The 18,106-nt window shown below is 39.4% G+C and overlaps 1 protein-coding gene and 1 long non-coding RNA gene across 4 annotated transcripts in view; one reads left to right on the forward strand and one right to left on the reverse strand.

Annotated features, from left to right (window-relative positions):
- LOC131498073 (uncharacterized) overlaps positions 1-18,106 on the reverse strand; it is a 72,039-nt gene continuing 53,933 nt past the window's right edge. The window contains exon 3 of one of the 2 annotated variants that reach the window (XR_009255277.1): positions 1-212. This is a non-coding gene — a long non-coding RNA (uncharacterized LOC131498073). Of the gene's footprint in view, positions 213-16,325; positions 16,455-18,106 lie in introns of those variants that run through there. The other variant, XR_009255276.1, reaches the window with a different exon arrangement.
- The window catches only part of CLTC (clathrin heavy chain), a 66,246-nt gene continuing 51,096 nt past the window's right edge, over positions 2,957-18,106 (forward strand). The window contains exon 1 of one of the 2 annotated variants that reach the window (XM_058704917.1): positions 2,957-3,432. In XM_058704917.1, coding sequence (XP_058560900.1) covers positions 3,391-3,432 — 42 coding nt within the window. In that variant the 5' untranslated portion in view covers positions 2,957-3,390. The remainder of the gene's footprint in view (positions 3,433-18,106) is intronic. The other variant, XM_058704918.1, reaches the window with a different exon arrangement.

An 18,106-nucleotide genomic window follows, 5' to 3' on the forward strand; every position in this document is an offset into this window, starting at 1 on the left:
TTTTAAGTTTTGCTTTAAATTTAATCTCTTAAGGGCACCTGGGTAGCTTGGTTGAGTATCCAACTCTGGATTTGATTTAGGCTTGGCTCATGATCCCAGGGTCCACTGTGGGATTAAGCCTCACCTTGGGCTCTGTGCTGAGTATGGAGCCTGCTTGGGCTTCTCTTTCTCGCTTTCTCTCCCTCTGCCTCTCTTCCCTGCTCATGCTCTCTCTGTAAAAAGCAAAAAATAAAAAGCAAAAAAAATCTCTTAATGTTTGAGAAATGTCTTTACTTTGTGGCTTTTGCAATGCAGCTAGCTCATGCTATTTTTAAAAGGTCAAGTTAAAAGGTAGTGGCCTTAATTTGGGGGCTGCTTGAAGATAAGCACCTACAGAGCAATCAAATGAATTTTTTTCTGAGGTATCATACTCACTAGATGTTTTGCACACACACACACATACACACACACACACATATATAAAATATATTTCCTGGCACAAAATATAAAATTAGGGGTACAGTAAAGGTTTCTTGTATAGGTTTTGAGAAATGTACACTCCTCAAAATAGCATATGAACAATGCAGTTTTTGCTAATGGTGCTTGCTGTGACTCAGAGCGAGGACCTACTATTGAATATACTGATAAAAATAGCTTCAAATTGGAAGAACTTGACCATTTATTTTTATTAATATGGCTACTTAAACATTTTATGAAACTAAAAGCCAGGATGATAACACATTAATACAGTATACGTGTTAAGACTTTGTCATAGTTAGAAAAAACTCCTCCCAAACTTAGCATTTGTTTTCTGATTTATTAGGTTATCTATCTTCTCTAACTTAAGGTAGCATCTGAAAACAAAGCCATTTGGTTACTGCTCAGGTAACTGCTAACAGTGACTCTGCCTTTGGGACTTCTAACCAAGGATAACCTTTCTTTCCGCCTTTACACCATTAGCAGGAACAACTTACTACTGTAAAAAGCTCTCTTTATTACCTCAACCAAAATTATTGCTCTTTAAAATGTACAGGTTTGGGTTTTAATGTTTATCATCTGGACCCTTTTTTCCTCTTGAAACATTTTGGATTTATTGATTTGAAGGATGCAGTGTTCAAAACGAACTGGTAAATTATAATCTGTTTTTCTTCTCCCTAAATGACTTCTGAAAACAATGCATTTTTACATTTCTATGTCTGATGACACAGCAGTCATTAACATAACGTCAGTGCACTTTTGGTTAAGATACTGCATACATTCAAATATCCAAGCTAAAATCAATTGCTTTGGGAATTCTAAATGTACAATGCTTGAAATTACAGGTCTGCATGAAAATACAAGACAGTTATTAACAACTTAAAGAAAATTTTGGTGGCCCATTCATGATATAGCTCTTGTACCTCAGATTCTGAGATTAGAAATGTAGTCCGATTGAGCTATTGCTTTTACTGTAATAAAACAATAACTCCTTTAGATTTTTAATTTAGAATTTGTCTACTTCCAAAAAGGATTGAAAGCAACTACTATTAAACCGGAATTAGAAAGGTTGCAGAATACAGAACATCTTCAAACATTTTGCCTAGCATAAATATTCACTCTTATGGTGGCAAGGCTTTTCTTTGCAATGCAAAACAGTCTCTGTCTCCTAACTGCCAAAGATTCTTCTCTCATCCTAAGTAGGTGAGATATATTTTGGGAAAAACATTAAAAGCAATTTAAATGATTAAGCAAACTTCTCTAAGCCAAACTGCTTAACACACAGAATTATTGTATACCTAATAGGGTTTTATGTTTAACTGAAAAGGCCAGTAAAAAGAATTACTATGTACTTGTTTTTCCTCAAGATCTTTCTGGAAAAATAATCACATCTCCTATAAAGATGAAAGGTACAGAACTAAATTCTTGTATCCTTTATTGCATTTGTGCCATTAATGAAATATTACAGCTTATACCTTAGCAATAAACTCCTGGGAAGGTTATTAATTGATAATGAATACCATAGTTATATTAATGCTGTTAGAAGACAAGATGTGCCAGCCAGCTTTGAAGCGCTTACATTCCCAAACGCTGCTCATTAATGGGCAATGTTAAGGTGGTCCCACTGAAATACACCACTTAATAGCTAAACCCTTTTTCGAAGAATGTATGTTAATCACACCGTAGACCCTTAAAGGTGTCAAACTTCTCCCTTAAACTAATTATCGAAATCTTTCAGACTCATTTGATGTGGCTAAAAAATCCTATCACACTTTTGGTCCAATTCTGTAGCACATATATGATACTCTTAATTCTTTATACCAAGCTTGACTCATGTCACATACACGTCCGCCAAAATGTCCGCAGAAATAAAAGCTATCAGGCCAGCTTCAGACACCTCATAAATGGCTTTCACTGTCCTTTGGGCCAACTATTTAGGTAACGTACAAAGAGATTGCTAATTCTAGTTAGAATCCAAGCGTCAGCTTCTCCAAGCGTCAGGACGGTGTGCGTAAGGGCAGGGAGTATCTTAAACCCCATTTCATTCCCACTCCCTGAGATGTAAGAAACCACCCACGGTTTGAAAGTAGGCGGGGGAGGAGTGCTGCAGGCGGCTGCCAAGACAGCGCTCTTGCAAGGAGGCCGTTTCCCTGAGTCACGGAGAGGGCGGGAGGCTGAGCCCATCTGCCCACGCCACGTCCTCTTCGTATGGGAATCAATTTAAATAGGCAGGGCCCAGAAGGAAAGGGAGTAACACCGCCATTCCTCACAGCGGCCCAACAGCCACCCTATTCTCAGGAGACACTGCACTTCCATAGAACTCGCTCTGTACTCTGGCAGCTATCAGCCGACCCTTCCTGACCAGCATCACGTGCACCCGGAAGTACGTGGGTGGGACCTAAGCGCCCACGGAAATGACGTCGGTCACTGCTAGTCGCATGATGTGGCAAAATGCAAAAAAAGGGGGGGGGGAGGAAAAGAAGGAGGCTGGGGAAAGTGATGAGTCTAAAAAAGTAGTCCCTCCGATACCTCTAATTTACCCTCGTGGCGCAGCAGTAAGCGAGAGCGCCTCGGCGCACTGCGCCCCGAATTCCTGCGCCTCACTGCACCGCGGCACTCCGTGGAGGGGTACATAAGGCGGAGGGGGTGAGGTGACTTGGGCGGAGTTCTGTCGTCGGGATCCCTCCGCAGGGCTCAGCCGTTTCCGGAGTCTGCGCTGCGCCCGGTTCCGCCATTGCGGCTCTCCCGGACCCTGGAGCCTCCGCCCCCGACCCGAGCTCTTTCGTCTGCCTGCCAGTTTCCTGCGTCCCCGGAGAGTATCCTGCTGAGTCCAGCCTTCCCCCTCCCCCTTCTCCTCCTCTCCCTTGGAGAGCCTGGGCAGCCACTGCCCCGCAGCCCCAGTGACAGGAGGAGACCATACATCCCGACAGCGCCATGGCCCAGATTCTGCCAATTCGTTTTCAGGAGCATCTCCAGGTGCGGCTGGGTTCGGGCCTATGAGGGCTGTGGAAAGGGTAGTAGGAAGGAAGAGGCTAGAGTCTGGGCCCAAGCAAAAAGCAGGATCGGAGCGGGGTGGGTATCGGTGCTTGGGGTATTGGGGTAGATGGAGGATAGGGACGCTATCTTGGAAAGCCTAAGGGTTAATGGTGTGGGACTTGGATAGAAAGGACGAGAGTCGGGGTGCAAAAGGCAGCGAGGCCAGGCCTGGGTTCGAGGGCCTCTATTTTCGCTTCCTGGGTGGTAAAAACTGCGCATTCTAACCCCCTCCCCGCCCCCCCCCCCGCCGTTTTATTCAGTTCATTCATTTGGGTTGCTTGGCGGGGGGTGGGGTGGGGGTGGGGGGTGGGAAGGATTCTCCCGCGTTTCTTCCACAGCAAGGATTTTCAGTCCCTAGGCCAGTGCAGAGCTGTCATCTCCGATTGCTCTTCTCTTCCCTTTCCCCATCGTGTCTGTATTCGGCAGTTGTGGGGCGGGTGGGCTGGGGAGGAGCAACCTTTTTTCTTCCTCCCTCTGCGGCTCTCAACTGGGAAAGGCACCTTCCCCTGGGGGTGGGTGGAACGGCAGTGACTTGCCTCAAGCCTTCCCTGAGGCAGTAGGAACAGAAGGTCACTGAAGGAACCAGGAGGAGGGTAAATGGGGGAACGTATTTCTCAGGGCGGTGTCAGTCTCAGAGTGCGTGGGGTCAAGGTCCCTAGGGGTACTCGTCTTTTTTTCCTTTCTTGATTTCTCTGGGGATGATGCAGCTTTTATCCCCTCTTTCGTTTTAAGAGGTGGGAAAGAGTTATCCATAGGTTATCTTGGGGTCTGTTGGGAGTATAGCAGGTAGTTGTGGGCTTGGCAAGTACTTCCTTCAGGATTGCATGGAATGAAATAAGAGTCCTGGAGATAGAGCACACCTGTTCTGAGATATGCAAGGTTGTTTGGTCTGATATTGGCTTACTTTTAGTAGGTTCTAGAGTTCTTCCCCGTGGTGCATTTTCCTATGCAACATACTGTCTTATCTGGCAGTTTGCCCGTGGCGGGCCCAGGCAGATAGATGATCATTGGAGGGCTTGACTGAATTAAGCCGTTTTTGAGCTTCTGATTTTCTTAGTTCACCAATCCTGGTTTTACTCTGGCTGCAGTAATTTATTCATGTATTTTGTTTTCTTCCCAAATACCCCCTTAAAGAGGCCTGCCTCAGCTCATCTTCTGAAGGCCTGAATTCATAATGATAAAAGATGCTGTGGTTTGACATGACATTAATGTTAGTGGCCTATTGGACACCTTACCGTTGAAAGCTATTTTATTTAGTTTCTCTAGTCGGTATACATAAAGGATTCTTGTTAATAAAAAGGATGACTATTTAGGCTATCAGTAACATAACTTCATTATTTCTTTACAGGTATTAATCATCTTTGCATCAGCAAGAAATTTTTTTCCTTTAAGTTTTGAATTGTAATGAATAAATCTAAAAAATAAGTAACACACCTTTAGTCATCTGTGCTTTTCAGATAACTCATTTGAAGTAATGGAACACTTTTACAAAAGGTTAAAAAATGTTAAGTGACAGTGGACACAGAGAAGTTCTTGTTTTTGCTCCAAGTTTTAATTGCTGTGTTCTTTCTGTTAAAGTGGGATGTAAATGAATGTAAAGAGTTGGGAAAATAATATTTTTAGGTGTGAGGGGAAAACACAGGCTCATTCTCACACTAGAGTGTTGCTGAAATATAATCTTTCTGTAGATAAATGTTTGTAAATTATAGACAGAAACAGGTACTGTTGGTGTTTACAAGGCAGAGGTATGTCCCATTAGTAAACCCTATTTCTTAACTAGCGGTGATTTGAGCAGTAGCTTTTCATTTCGATTAAAGACGAGATGAGAATTGTTAAATAATCCCAGAGGTTGGAATCTAACCTTGTCACTAATTGAAGACAGATTTAATATGGGTCTGATTTCTGAGTTTCTCCGTATATTCAAGTGAAACCATTTCCTTTTGAAATAATTTGAAGATTTGAGTATAAAGCAGCTTTGCAAATGTATTTGGAGAATTCAGTCATTTTTTTGTAGTAATATGCCATGCCTAAAGTTAAGCTTGCTAGTGGGTCTGTGAACTTCCAGTTAATAATGGTTAATGGTGCAAAGGGCCCCAGTCACCAACTTCTTACAGAGTATCTCCTATCTTCTCATTTTTATCCTTTCTCTTTTTTAAAAAATTAATAAGTATTATTTTAATAGGCACCTCAGGTCTTTAGCCTGAGTTCTGCCAGTTTGCTAAGTAGCAGAAAATTTTCTGAAACACTTAGGATAAAAATTGGGAACAAGAATTGAGGAACTTGACTGTAGAGTTAGTTTTTGTGAAAATTTCCAAAGGTGAACTGTAAGTGAATTTATTTTTAACTGTTCTGGCCAACTGAAGGATCTGTCATCAAGCCTTGGAACTATATGAAATGAATGTTAAGTATTTTAAGTTATGAAGGTTTTGTGTGTGTGTGTTTTTTTTTTTTAGGATTGCTAGGCTGATAGTCAACAGATGAGTGCCTATTTGGGCAAGATATTGCTAGAGTTGCAGATTGTAAAAAACATCCTAGACTATACGTAAAATGTTGCCTGCAATTCTCAGTTCTTGGCACATTAAGTATCTTTATGCTGATTGGCACATTCTACTGTATACCCAGGTTCTTGAGTTCTGCAATTAAAAATCTCCCCACCCATTTTTTTTTCCTCTTTGATCCATAAATGCAGGCCTGGAATGTGTTGTGAATTGAATGGTAGGAGTTCTTGCTATGGCTGTTTTGATTTGCAAAGAGAGAGCAGTGCCCACTATTATTGTGATATTGTATGTGCTTAACTATACTGCTTGGAAGAGGCATACTGCCTGGAATTCTGCCGCAGTTTACCTTGGGAATAGCTTTCAAGTTTAAGATGTATCATGTTTTTCAGAATTTTCCTAATGGTCTATTTACTTAAAGGGGTGTGGCTAATTGTGGTGAATATGCTTGCATTCTGTTTAGGAGATAATGTAAGACGTGGAACTGTGTGTATATAGAACAACGGTCGTTTTCATGCTAGTGTATTGTGAAATACGTGATTTTAGAAACCTTAACCTGTGATATTTGAATTATATTTAACAGTATGTTTTTTCCTGTCACTGTTACTGATGTGATTTTTCTTTTTGAGAGCTACTGTCCAAAAGAACTTTCTTCCATGATGAAAATATATACTAGTGGGACACTTGAGTGGCTCAGTCAGTTGAGCATCTGACTTCGGCTCAGGTCATGATCTCACTGTTAGTTTGAGCCCCACATCAGGCTCACTGCTGTCAGCCTGTCAGCGCCGAGCCTGCTTCAGGTCCTCTGTCTCGCTCTCTCTGCCCCTTCCCTGCTTGTACTCTCCCTCAAATAAATAAATATTTAACAAAAAGAAAAAAAAGAAATAAAAGAATATATACTAGCTACATAAGGATGCTGAGATATGGTTTGTGTCACTGAGGAACTAAGTTTTTACTTTTATTTCTTTTTTTTTTTTTTTTAATTTATTTATTTATTTTTGGGACAGAGAGAGACAGAGCATGAACAGGGGAGGGGCAGAGAGAGAGGGAGACACAGACTCGGAAACAGGCTCCAGGCTCCGAGCCGTCAGCCCAGAGCCTGACGCGGGGCTCGAACTCACGGACCGCGAGATCGTGACCTGGCTGAAGTCGGACGCTTAACCGACTGCGCCACCCAGGCGCCCCGACTTTTATTTCTTTTTAATTAGTTTAAATGTAGATGACCACATCAGCCTATTGTCTACTACATTGGACTGTACATTTATAGGCTTGGTAAGAGTGAAGGTTTATCTGATCACCCATATTTGTATGTTTAGAACATTTTATTAACCAAAATTAAAACATTCATTATTTGAAAGTTGTTGGAAAAAAAAAAAGTGTTAGTTGAATACGGTCTCTTTTGGGAAGTGGTGGTGATGAACAGTGACTAGTGAATGAAGGGAACAGTAGACTTCTTGTGAGAGCCTGTTTTGCCCTATGAATATATGTGGCTGGGTGCTTTCAGTCTTCATTTAATCCCCCCAGACATTCTTAAACACTTAAAGTGAGACTCTGTCCAAGGGAACACAGTATCAGAATGGGATTTGAACCTGGATCTTTGGACACAAAATATTTCAAAGAAATAGAATGATTGGCCTTAAGAGAAGTTATACAGTATCCTACTTCACTTTTTTCCTCTTGGACTTTGCTCTGAGGATGTTCTAATTTGATCCAGAATGTTAAAATTTCAACACATAAGGAGTATAAAATTTTCAAATGAGATATTTTACATTCCTTTTTTGGGGTAGTGATTTTTCAAAATCTGATTTGTATTTTACAGTTAAAAGCACATCTCCTTTCAGACCCTCTTTTCATTGGAAATATTTGTTCTGTATTTAGATTTCATGATATTTACCATTGAAAAAGCAGTGGTTTTTTCAATTTGCTTATCTAGGTTATTCCAAACATAAGTTTTCCATAATTGAATCAATTATCAGTTACTATTTAGTTTTAATTAAATTTAAAATAAATTCAGTCACAGCAACCACATTCCAGGTGCTCAGATCACATGTGGTTTGTGAAATGTGGCTATAGTATTGGAGAACATGGGTTAAGACTAACCTCTTCTGGGGGTGCCTGGGTGGCTCAGTCGGTTAAGCGTCTGACTGGCTCAGGTCATGATCTTGTAGTCTGTGGATTTGAGCCCTGCGTCGGGCTCTGGGTCTCCCTCTCTCTCTGCCCCTCCACTGCTCGTGCTCTGTCTCACTCTCTCCCTCAAAAATAAATAAACATTAAAAAAACCCCAAAACTAACCTTTTCTGTTTCTCAGTAAAATAGGCCTGCTGCTTCACAAAGTTACTGTAAAGATCTGAGGTCATGTATGTGAAAGTACTTGATGTAGCAGTTTAGGAACATGAATTATGGGGTATAAAACTTTTGTCCAGTACATTTTATTCATGTAGCTCACCACCAGTGATACAGTATTTTATTTGCAGACCTAGATTTTTATGGTTTATAAATGTTTGATAATTACCTAAGATTTGAGTACTTATCAGCAACTGTGTTAGACTAGGGACAAAGTGATGAATAATACTGACTATAGCTTGCGTTGGTTAACTGGCAAAGGCTGTCCACACATAATTGCAACACGTTATATAATGTCTGATGCTGTGCAGGACTTAATAGAAATATTTGTATGATACAAAAGTGCTCCCTTTCTGACATGTGCCCAAAAGAAAGAAAATTTTTAATTTTTTTATTATATTCCATGAGCTCTCACTGTATGCCATTGGTACATTTGTGTTTTTTTTTTTTAATTTTTTTTTTTTTTTTAACGTTTATTTATTTTTGAGACAGAGAGAGACAGAGCATGAATGGGGGAGGGTCAGAGAGAGCGGGAGACACAGAATCGAAAGCAGGCTCCAGGCTCTGAGCCATCAGCCCAGAGCCCAACGCGGGGCTCGAACTCACAGACCGCGAGATCATGACCTGAGCTGAAGTTGGCCGCCCAACCGACTGAGCCACCCAGGCGCCCCCATTGGTACATTTTTAATTAGTGTTCCTTGGTCAGATACATTTGACAAACCTGATCATCATATCTGATAAAATACCTGCCTGGAATGCCAATCAGACCTTCGCTGGTGTTATATATGTCCTTCTATGTTGAAATGAATGTTCTCACTTAGATGGGAAATGAGTTCATAACTGATATTTCAATGCTTTATATTAGAATGAGGTTATTTCTCTAAATTTATTTGCATATATGTCGTGATGAAGCTACTTCACAAAGTCAGCTCTAGATGTTTTTTCCCCCTTCTTGGCCAAGTGCCTGTGGCTAATGCTCTTAACCCAAAGGGATGGCAGGAGGCTTGGATCTGAATGCATTATGCAAAACCCAGCTGTCAGACTTGGATTTTGTGTTTCCTTTTTTTTGTGTGTTATGAAAGATATAATTTATTTTCCCCTAACTTTAAAAAAAAAAAGCGTTTAGTTTTGAGAGAGCAAGCACACACACACACGTGGGGTAGGAGTAGGGGTAGGGGCAGGCTCCGCACTGACAACGGACAGCCTGATGTGGAGCTCGAACTCACATACCCTGAGATCATGACCTGAGCTGAAGTTGGACTCTTACTGACTTAGGCACCCATATGCCTCTATTTTGCCCTAACTTAAATTTGCCCTAACTATTCACCAAATCTTGGGGCACCTGGGTAGCTCAGTTGGTTGGGCGTTCAACTCTTGATTTCCACTCAAGTTATGATTCTGGGGTTGTGGTATCAAGCCCCATGTTGGGCTTCACCCTGAGTGTGGAGCCTACTTGGGATTCTCTCCTTCTGCTCCTCTCCCCCATTTGTACTTTCTCTCTAAAATAAAACAAACAAAACAAACTTAATTGTCCTGACATCTACAAGATCAAAATTAATTGACCATTAGAGTTATTTGAATACCTGTGTACTGAGGACACTGCTAAATATTGTATGTTCATGATCTTATTTAATTAGCAAGAAAATCCCATCAGATAGGTAGGGTTAGCCTTATTTTGCACTTGTGGAAACTGAAGTTCATGGCAGTTAATCTGTAGAGTAAGACAGCTAATGAGTGGATGGCCAGACTTTATTACTTGGTCTTTCTGCAGTGTGGCATGTTGATGAATGGTCTATATAATTTGAACTGCAAAATATAGCAGTTTGTTTGCATCTATGTTGTGGTGTCCTTTGATGTACACATTCTGCCAGTGATTTGTTTTTAGGTCAGTAGTTCTTTTTTTTAAGTTTTGTTTTATTTTGAGAGAGTGTGAGAGCACATGCTTGCATGCTCAGTAGCAGGAGAGGGGCAGAGAGGGAGAGAGAGAGAGAATCCTAAGCAGGCTCCGAACTATTAGTGCGGAGCCTGATGCAGGCCTGAACCCACGAGTTGTGAGACCATGACCTGAGCTGAAATCAAGAGTTGGATGCCCAACTGACTGAACCATCCAGGCACCCCAATAGTTTTTATATTATGAGAAAAGTAGGGGCCAGTGAGCTAACATTTGACTTTCTATGCTTTAAGTGGCTATTTAGATGATGTTTTTAAAGGGCTTTATTCAAGTTCCCACTAGAAAATTGTGCAGAATGATTGGGATCAGGTTAACTGGTAACGAGGATTATCTTTATCCCTCTCAAAGCTGAACTTCTCAAACAAGTCTATAAGAGAGTTTTTCTTAATGACAAGAGTGTGAATATGTTTTAGTTTAAAGCCACTTATGAAAGCAGAAAACTTCTATTTTACTGTATTATTTATGTTTTTGTAAATGTAAATGTTTTGTAATGTAAAACTTGAATAGAACTCTGGGAAAAGTGGCACTTGAGGTGGGGGTGAGGAGGAAAGTGGGAGTTGAACATGCTTGCTCAGTGTGAATAGCATAACCATAGAGGGGAGAAATGGTTACAGGCTTGTAGGGTTTTGCTTTGGAGGTAGAACTACCAGTAAGTTATATTAGTACTTCCTGTTCTGACTCATTGGGTAAATAGGACTTTTAAGTTCTGAAGTAAAGCAGATTTTAAAGCTTATTTCTGAAATAATAGGAATTGAGTGCATTGAAATCATTTTGCCACATTAAAAAATTTAAATTCTCATGTGTTCTATTGTGGAAAATGTCTCAGATGTTTGAGATCTTTTTCTTTTCTGAACTTCCTCATTAAGTTAAAATAATACTTTTTGGCAATTGGAAAGTTATACTGGGGTGTGTTTTTGTGTTTATATCATAATACTTAGCTTATACAGACACTCAAGTATTCTTTCTTAGCCCTGTGCCAGAGCAGAGTCTCCCTTTATCCAGTAGAATAGAATATATATGCCATGCAAAAGGGAAAAAAAACTACCATGTACCCAGTTATTGAAGCCAAGATCTTGGAGTTACACCAGATTCTTTCCTTTTATTTTCTTTTTCTTTTTTTAGTGTTTGTTTATTTTGAGAAAGAGAGAACACAAGTTGGGGAGAGGCAGAGGAGAGAGAATCCCAAGAGAATCCCGGCATAGGGCTCTATCTTAGGAACTGCAAGATTATGACCTGAGCTGAAGTCAAGAGTTTGACACTTAACTGACTGAGCCACCCAGGTGGCCCTTTCCTTTTATTTTCCACATCCAGTCCATTTCTGGAGTAGGGAAGGGAAGAACTCTAATAGTGATGCACACTGGGGATCCTAGGGATTGCAGTTTCTGATGACCTTGAGTTGTGTGTGTGTGTGTGTGTGTGTGTGTGTGTGTGTGTGCGCGCACACACACACACACACACGTAATGCTTTAAACAAATTCATTTTACAGTTTTAGAGGACAGGCTAAAATGAATCCCATAGGAGAAGATAGGGTTTTGGCAGGATTGTGTTCTTCCTCCAGGCTGTAGGCTTCCTCCATTTGATGACTCCCATCTATTGACTGAGAATCAGAGTAGATGAAAATGGGATTTGGGAGAGTTGCTTTCATCTGTTTCTGACTAGCTGAGAAAAAGGACTTAAAAACCACCATAGTGGACACAGTGAAGCCAAAGATTAACCATGTATACTCAACTTGATGAACAGGTGACTTTGGATAATTCATTGAGGATGAATAATTAGGGAAAAAACCCATAGGGAGAACATGGTTTACAAAATTCTTGTCTTTCTCCACTCTCTTTGGTACTGTATATTTCTCCCTTTTGAACTAGGTAAATCTAAGGTGATTTTCTTTTTTACTATAAAATATTCTTCAGGAAGGAGTTCCCTTATATTAAAAGCCTTACCAAGTCTCCACATTTATTGAGTCCTCTCACAGTTAACTTCTATTTCGAATACTGCAACATGTTCATTGAAGGCTATCATAGGCTTGAAATCCATCTGGATTGGTAAGAGGTAAATGTAACATATCTAATAATTATTGTTCTCTGGCCTCACAGTTATAACTGTTGGATGGGGTAAGAAACATTTTAAGTATCCCTCAAAAACTCAATCTATTAGGGGTATATTTCTGGAGATCATAATCCAGAAACAAGTGAAAAAAACAACTCTCCTAATATGCAGATGGAATTTTAGGTATGTTCTAAAATTCCCATGATTGTACCATAATGGATTTAAATTTTGTTTTCTTTTTAATGCTTATTTATTTTGAGAGGGAGACACAGAATCCAAAACAGCCTCCAGGCTCTGAGCTGTCAGCACAGAACCCAACATGGGATGGGGCTTGAACCCACAAACTGCGAGATCATGATCTGAGCTGAAGTCAGATGCTTAACCAACTGAGCTACCCGGGGCCCCTGGATTTTTTTTTTTTTTTTTTTTTTTAAAGCACTTTAATGGAATGGAGAGGATTTTCCAGTGTTTATGGAAACACTGGTGTAAAAAAGTGCATATGAAGAGTTAACATGGTTTCTGAAATGTGAAGAGTAGAAAACCATTTCCAAGTAAATTATTTTATAATTTTATTTATTGTTAAGTAGGCTCCATGCCCCCATCATGGGGCTTGAACTTACAACGCTGAGATCAAGACTGTCATGCTCTATTGACTGAGCCAGGCAGGCACCCCTGTAAATTATCTTATAATTTTAAATGTCTTTATAAACTAAGTCAAATGACTACTTGAAGTATGTATTAAGCATATCTAATTCCTAAGAATTTATATTAATAGGGCCAAAGATCTTTTAAAATTGAGATAAAATTCATACAACCTAAAATTAATCATTTTAAAGTGAACAATTTAATGGTACATTGACAACATTGTGCAACCAACACCTGTATCTACTTCTAAAACCTTTTCATCTCCCCAAAAGGAAACCCCAAATTCATTAAGAAGTCTCTCATTCCCACCCCCCTCCCATCCCCTGCAACCACTAATGTGCTTTCTCTCCCTACAGATTTACCTATCAGTGGACTCATACAATATGTGACCTTTTTTGTCTAACTTTTACTAAGCATAATGTTTGAGGTTCATCCATGTTGTAGTATGTATCCCATACTTCATTCCTTTACTCAATACTCCATTGAGTAGAAGATATACTGCATTTTATTTGTCCTTTCAGTAGTTGATGGACATTTGGATTCTGTTTTTTTTCAGATGACTAAATATTTTTTTTCTTTTTTTTTTTTTTAATATGAAATTTATTGTCAAATTGGTTTCCATACAACACCCAGTGCTCATCCTGACAGGTGCCCTCCTCAGTGCCCATCACCCACTTTCCCCTTTGGATTCTTTCCGCCTATTGGCTATTATGAATGGTGCTGCTGTGAACATTAAAGTTTTTGTTTGAATACCTATTTTCAGTCCTTTTGGATATATACTGAGGAGTGAAATTGCCAGGTCATATGGTTTAGAACTGTGTTTTAATTTTTTGAGGTATTGCCCAACTTTTTTCATAGTAGGTGTACCATTTTACATCGTCACCAGCAATGTATGAGAGTTCTAGTTTTTCTACATTCTAATACTAGTCAAAAGCTTTTTTGAGTGTCTAGAGAATGGTCTGCTTGCTAAAATAAATACCCCACTTGGGTACATAATGGTATTTTTAGTTCTATCTGTTCTCTCCCAAGTTTTGTAGCTCTGTCCTCTCTTTATTTTTTTTTTTATTATTTTTTTTAACATTTATTTATTTTTGAGACAGAGAGACAGAGCATGAACGGGGGAGGGGCAGAGAGAGAGGCAGACACAGATTCGGAAGCAGGCTCCAGGTTCTGAGCCATCAGCCCAGAGCCTGACGCGGGGCTCGAACTCATGGACCGCGAGATCGTGACCTGAGCCGAAGTTGGACACCCAACTGACCGTGCCACCCAGGCGCCCCTCTGTCCTCTCTTTAACTGTGTGTCCTTCTTTAGATGGTATTTCAATTTCTTCTGAGACACCATGTATTCCCCTACGTGTATTTGGGCTAGGCATGCATCCCTTGTAATTGCACCGTTGTAATTACTGTTTGCTTGTTATGCACTGAATAGAGGAGGCCATAGCTCATTTACTGTAGAATTGTCTGTATTAGTGTGGTGTCTGGCATACAGTAGCTTTTAATTAAAATGTATGATTATGGAAAAGATACTTTAGAACTAGGAAGAGATCTGAGGAAATCTTTAAAAGTTTTTTTCTATTGGAACTGGAAGAAAACTTCAGAGAACTGTTGCCATTATCTGTGGCATGTAAAGAAACTTGATACAATACAAATAGAAAGCTGCAGTAATAGAATATATACAGAAACAGTTGATCCTGGAGCAGTTAGGAGTTAGGAGCAGAATTGCCCCTGTGGACATCAGCAATGTGGAAGATTAACTTGAAGATTTTAAATTTAGAGAAAATCCCAGAATTAAAAGAACAGGAGGTGTGACAGAATAGGTTACAAATCTAAGAGTTATAGAAACCAAAATAATTGGAATGGAAGCTCTTTTTAGACAATGGAAGAAAATTTAACTGCTATGAAAGAAGAAACAAGATTTAAAGCGTTCAGCATTTGAGACAGGCCTGGGGAAGCTTTAGTACCATGAATTAAAAAAAAAAAAAAATCTATAAGCATCCATAGCATACCCTTTCCCTGACCACAGTGAAGCAATATCTATAGGGTTTGGGGATGGAAGGTTTTTTCCATTTTTTAGAATATATGAGCTACATACAAATTGTATACTCTAAACTCTGAGCCTAAAACCTGTTATACTTTCCTTGTTACCTTTGTAGTGATGACAAATTTATAGCTTAACAGAAAGTAAAGAAAAGCAGTTTCACATATAACTTAAATAGCAGGCTATAAAATACTCAATTGATGTTAAGTTGCCAAATAATAGATGCTCAATAGGTATTAGAAAATAAATTCTGGTCAGTTATTTTAATGTTTCAGACTCCCTGAATTTGTTAATATTAAATGATTTTGAGAAAGCTTGTAACTCTCCATGCTGAGTGTTAATTCATTCACTCTGTTGAACTTGGAATTTTTGGCATTTAGGTTCACAGGGAAATATTCCAGTGATTCACATGTAAAAATTGATTCTGGCCTTGTAACTTGTAGCCCTCTGTGCTGATCATGCTTTAAATGATTGCTCCAACTAGGAAAATGAGCACTAACCACATAATGTCTAATTTCCTAGCAGATATGTTGATATAAGGTAGAAAAAGACATGAATATGTGCAGCAGTAACGGGGTTGGGCTGAATCACTGGGTTCCCACTTAAAAATACATTTTGGGAAGTTGTTGAGAAGTTGTGTCATAGAATGAAATTTCTTTACAGTTTTAATAGTAAGGAAACTGACCAGATGTTTCAGTTACTTACACCAGGAAACCAAGCCTGTGGTGTCTGCCTAGGGACATTCACATCATCCTTTGAAGATTTTTAGGTTAGGTCAGCTCTAAGTTTTATAATCTTGGACCCTCAAAGTAAGCCTCATTTTTCTAGTGCTTCGAAAAGAGTGTTTGGATAAAGTCTACGACCCCCCCCCCACCCCCCCGCTTCCCCTAACACACATAACATACATACCTATAATGAATTATGATTTTGGTAGCATTCACTTGTTCTGTGCCAGCTGAATGACATTTATGCAGAAAAGGACATGACCTTGGAGAATCTGCAAGATTTGAGACTTAAAAACTTCCCAATATTCCCCTGTAGTTTGATCAGAATTGAGGTGTAGTATTTCATCTAATTATTGGACTGTTTTTTAAGAGTGAGTCAAATTTAAGGTTTTAAAATTTTCCAGTCAGTAGTTGGCTACAAGTGGGAAAAATTCTTTTTGAGTTTCCTGATAATTTACCAAAACTAATAGTCTTACATTCCAACTGTGGTTCCTTCTTGAATATAGTACTTAATTTTGGAGTGAGTGACCAGAGTCAAATTCTCCTAAGAGACTGTGATTGCCTGAAAGGCTAACATGGAGTGGAAACAAAGGGTCAGCAAGAGTTAAAAGCATTTTTACTTCTTGCTTGAAATGTGTGGAGTACACAAAACAATGGCCAGTATCCTGTTGATGGAAGAACTAAAGGAATGCTGCATTCTCAGCATTTGTCTTCATTTCCTGTAGAAGACAAACTGCAGTTTTTATTTGACATTCTGCTAGTTTCATGGCTAGTTTCAAGGGCTCAGTGAAGTGACTGGTGTCAGCATTTTTTTTTCCACTGTGATTGATATTAGTGAAGGTAGAGGATGTTTAGGGGTTTTTAAAGGAAATTATGCTGAGTGGAATACTTGGGATAGGAAGTTAACCAAATCTTCAGGCAATTAACTTCAAAGTAACTACATTGAAAAAAATAACAGCATTGAGTGATATCCAGGTATCAGCAGGTCTTTCTCAAATTGTTGACTTCTTAACTCTCTAGTGGTAACACTTACTAGTAAGTCTTTATCAAGATACAGAATTCATTTACAGAAAAGGTAACTGAAATAGGACAATACATAGAGTACCTACAAAATAGACTCATCTGAAATATACTAGCTTGTACGTACTTCCTTTCCGTTGTAACTCTTCAGATGAAACCAGGAGGAAGGATCTGGAAAGTGTAAAGCTAAGCACTAATTATGAGACATGTTTTTAGTAATGCTGTCATAAACACAAGTTTTAATGTATTTTGATTTTCAGCTGATACAGCTGGTAAATGAGTTCTCTTCTGAGTTTACCAGTCATTAGGAAGCAAACTCCCTGAGTATGCTTATAAAGAAGGCTGTTTGCAGTGAATGTTCCTATTGATCAAATGTAACAACTGTCGGTTGAAATTAGTAGGCTCAAAGCAAGATGAATATTCCTTTAATTATATGATGTTTGTAGGCACAAACAATTGTGATTGGTTGCTGTGTGATGGAAACTGTGCTAACAGAGTCTTCCTCTTTAGTCCAAGAATTGGGCATTGAAGAATAGCATGGGGGTGCCTGGGTGGCTCAGTTGGTTAAGCATTTGACTCTTGATTTTGGCTCAGGTCACGGTCTTGCAGTTCGTGGGATTGAGCCCCACGTCAGGCTCTCTGCTCAGGCTCTCTGTCAGTGCAGAGCCTGCTTGGGATTCTCTCCCCCTCTGCCACATTTCCTTGCTTGCTCCCGTGTGCACTCTCTCCTTCTCTCTTTCTCTCTTTCTCTCAAAAATAAACGTAAGAAAAGAAAGTGCATGGTTTTACCTGGTTGTATTGTCTTCTAGCATTTTCTGCCTTTTATAATAAATGCATATTATTGGATTGCGTACAGCCATAGTCCATTCAGTCCTTTTAACACTATTTTCACAGTTTAATCACTAATGTATTCTAATAAGGTACTAACCATCACTGGGTTCCTGATTCCTGCCATATATATAAAGGGTTTTCTAAGCTGTGTTTAGTAATGTGTTTTGAGTAAAGCAAATTGGCCTACCATAGGTTTGACTATGTAATGTTAGTAGGATGACATCAGAGCCATTCTGTTTTGAAAAAGTATATATCATGATGTCACAGTCCCAGAGTAGGTACTGTAAAGTAAATCCATGAAATAGGGAGTGCTTATGTGGCCTTGCACTGTTTTAAGTGCTTGATGTGTGCTAAATCACTTTAACCCTCCACGTAGCACCTAGGCATGCTTTGCTCAAGCATGAAAGAACACTTTCTCTTTTCTGTTGCCATGTTTACAGTCAAATCAAGTATAGTTCCAGAATCAAGACAGGAAAAACAAAGCTTTTAAGTCATTAAAAAGTGATGAGTCTTCAACATA

The sequence above is a fragment of the Neofelis nebulosa genome, chromosome 16, assembly GCF_028018385.1.
Source record: "Neofelis nebulosa isolate mNeoNeb1 chromosome 16, mNeoNeb1.pri, whole genome shotgun sequence".
Taxonomy (NCBI): Eukaryota; Metazoa; Chordata; class Mammalia; order Carnivora; family Felidae; genus Neofelis; species Neofelis nebulosa.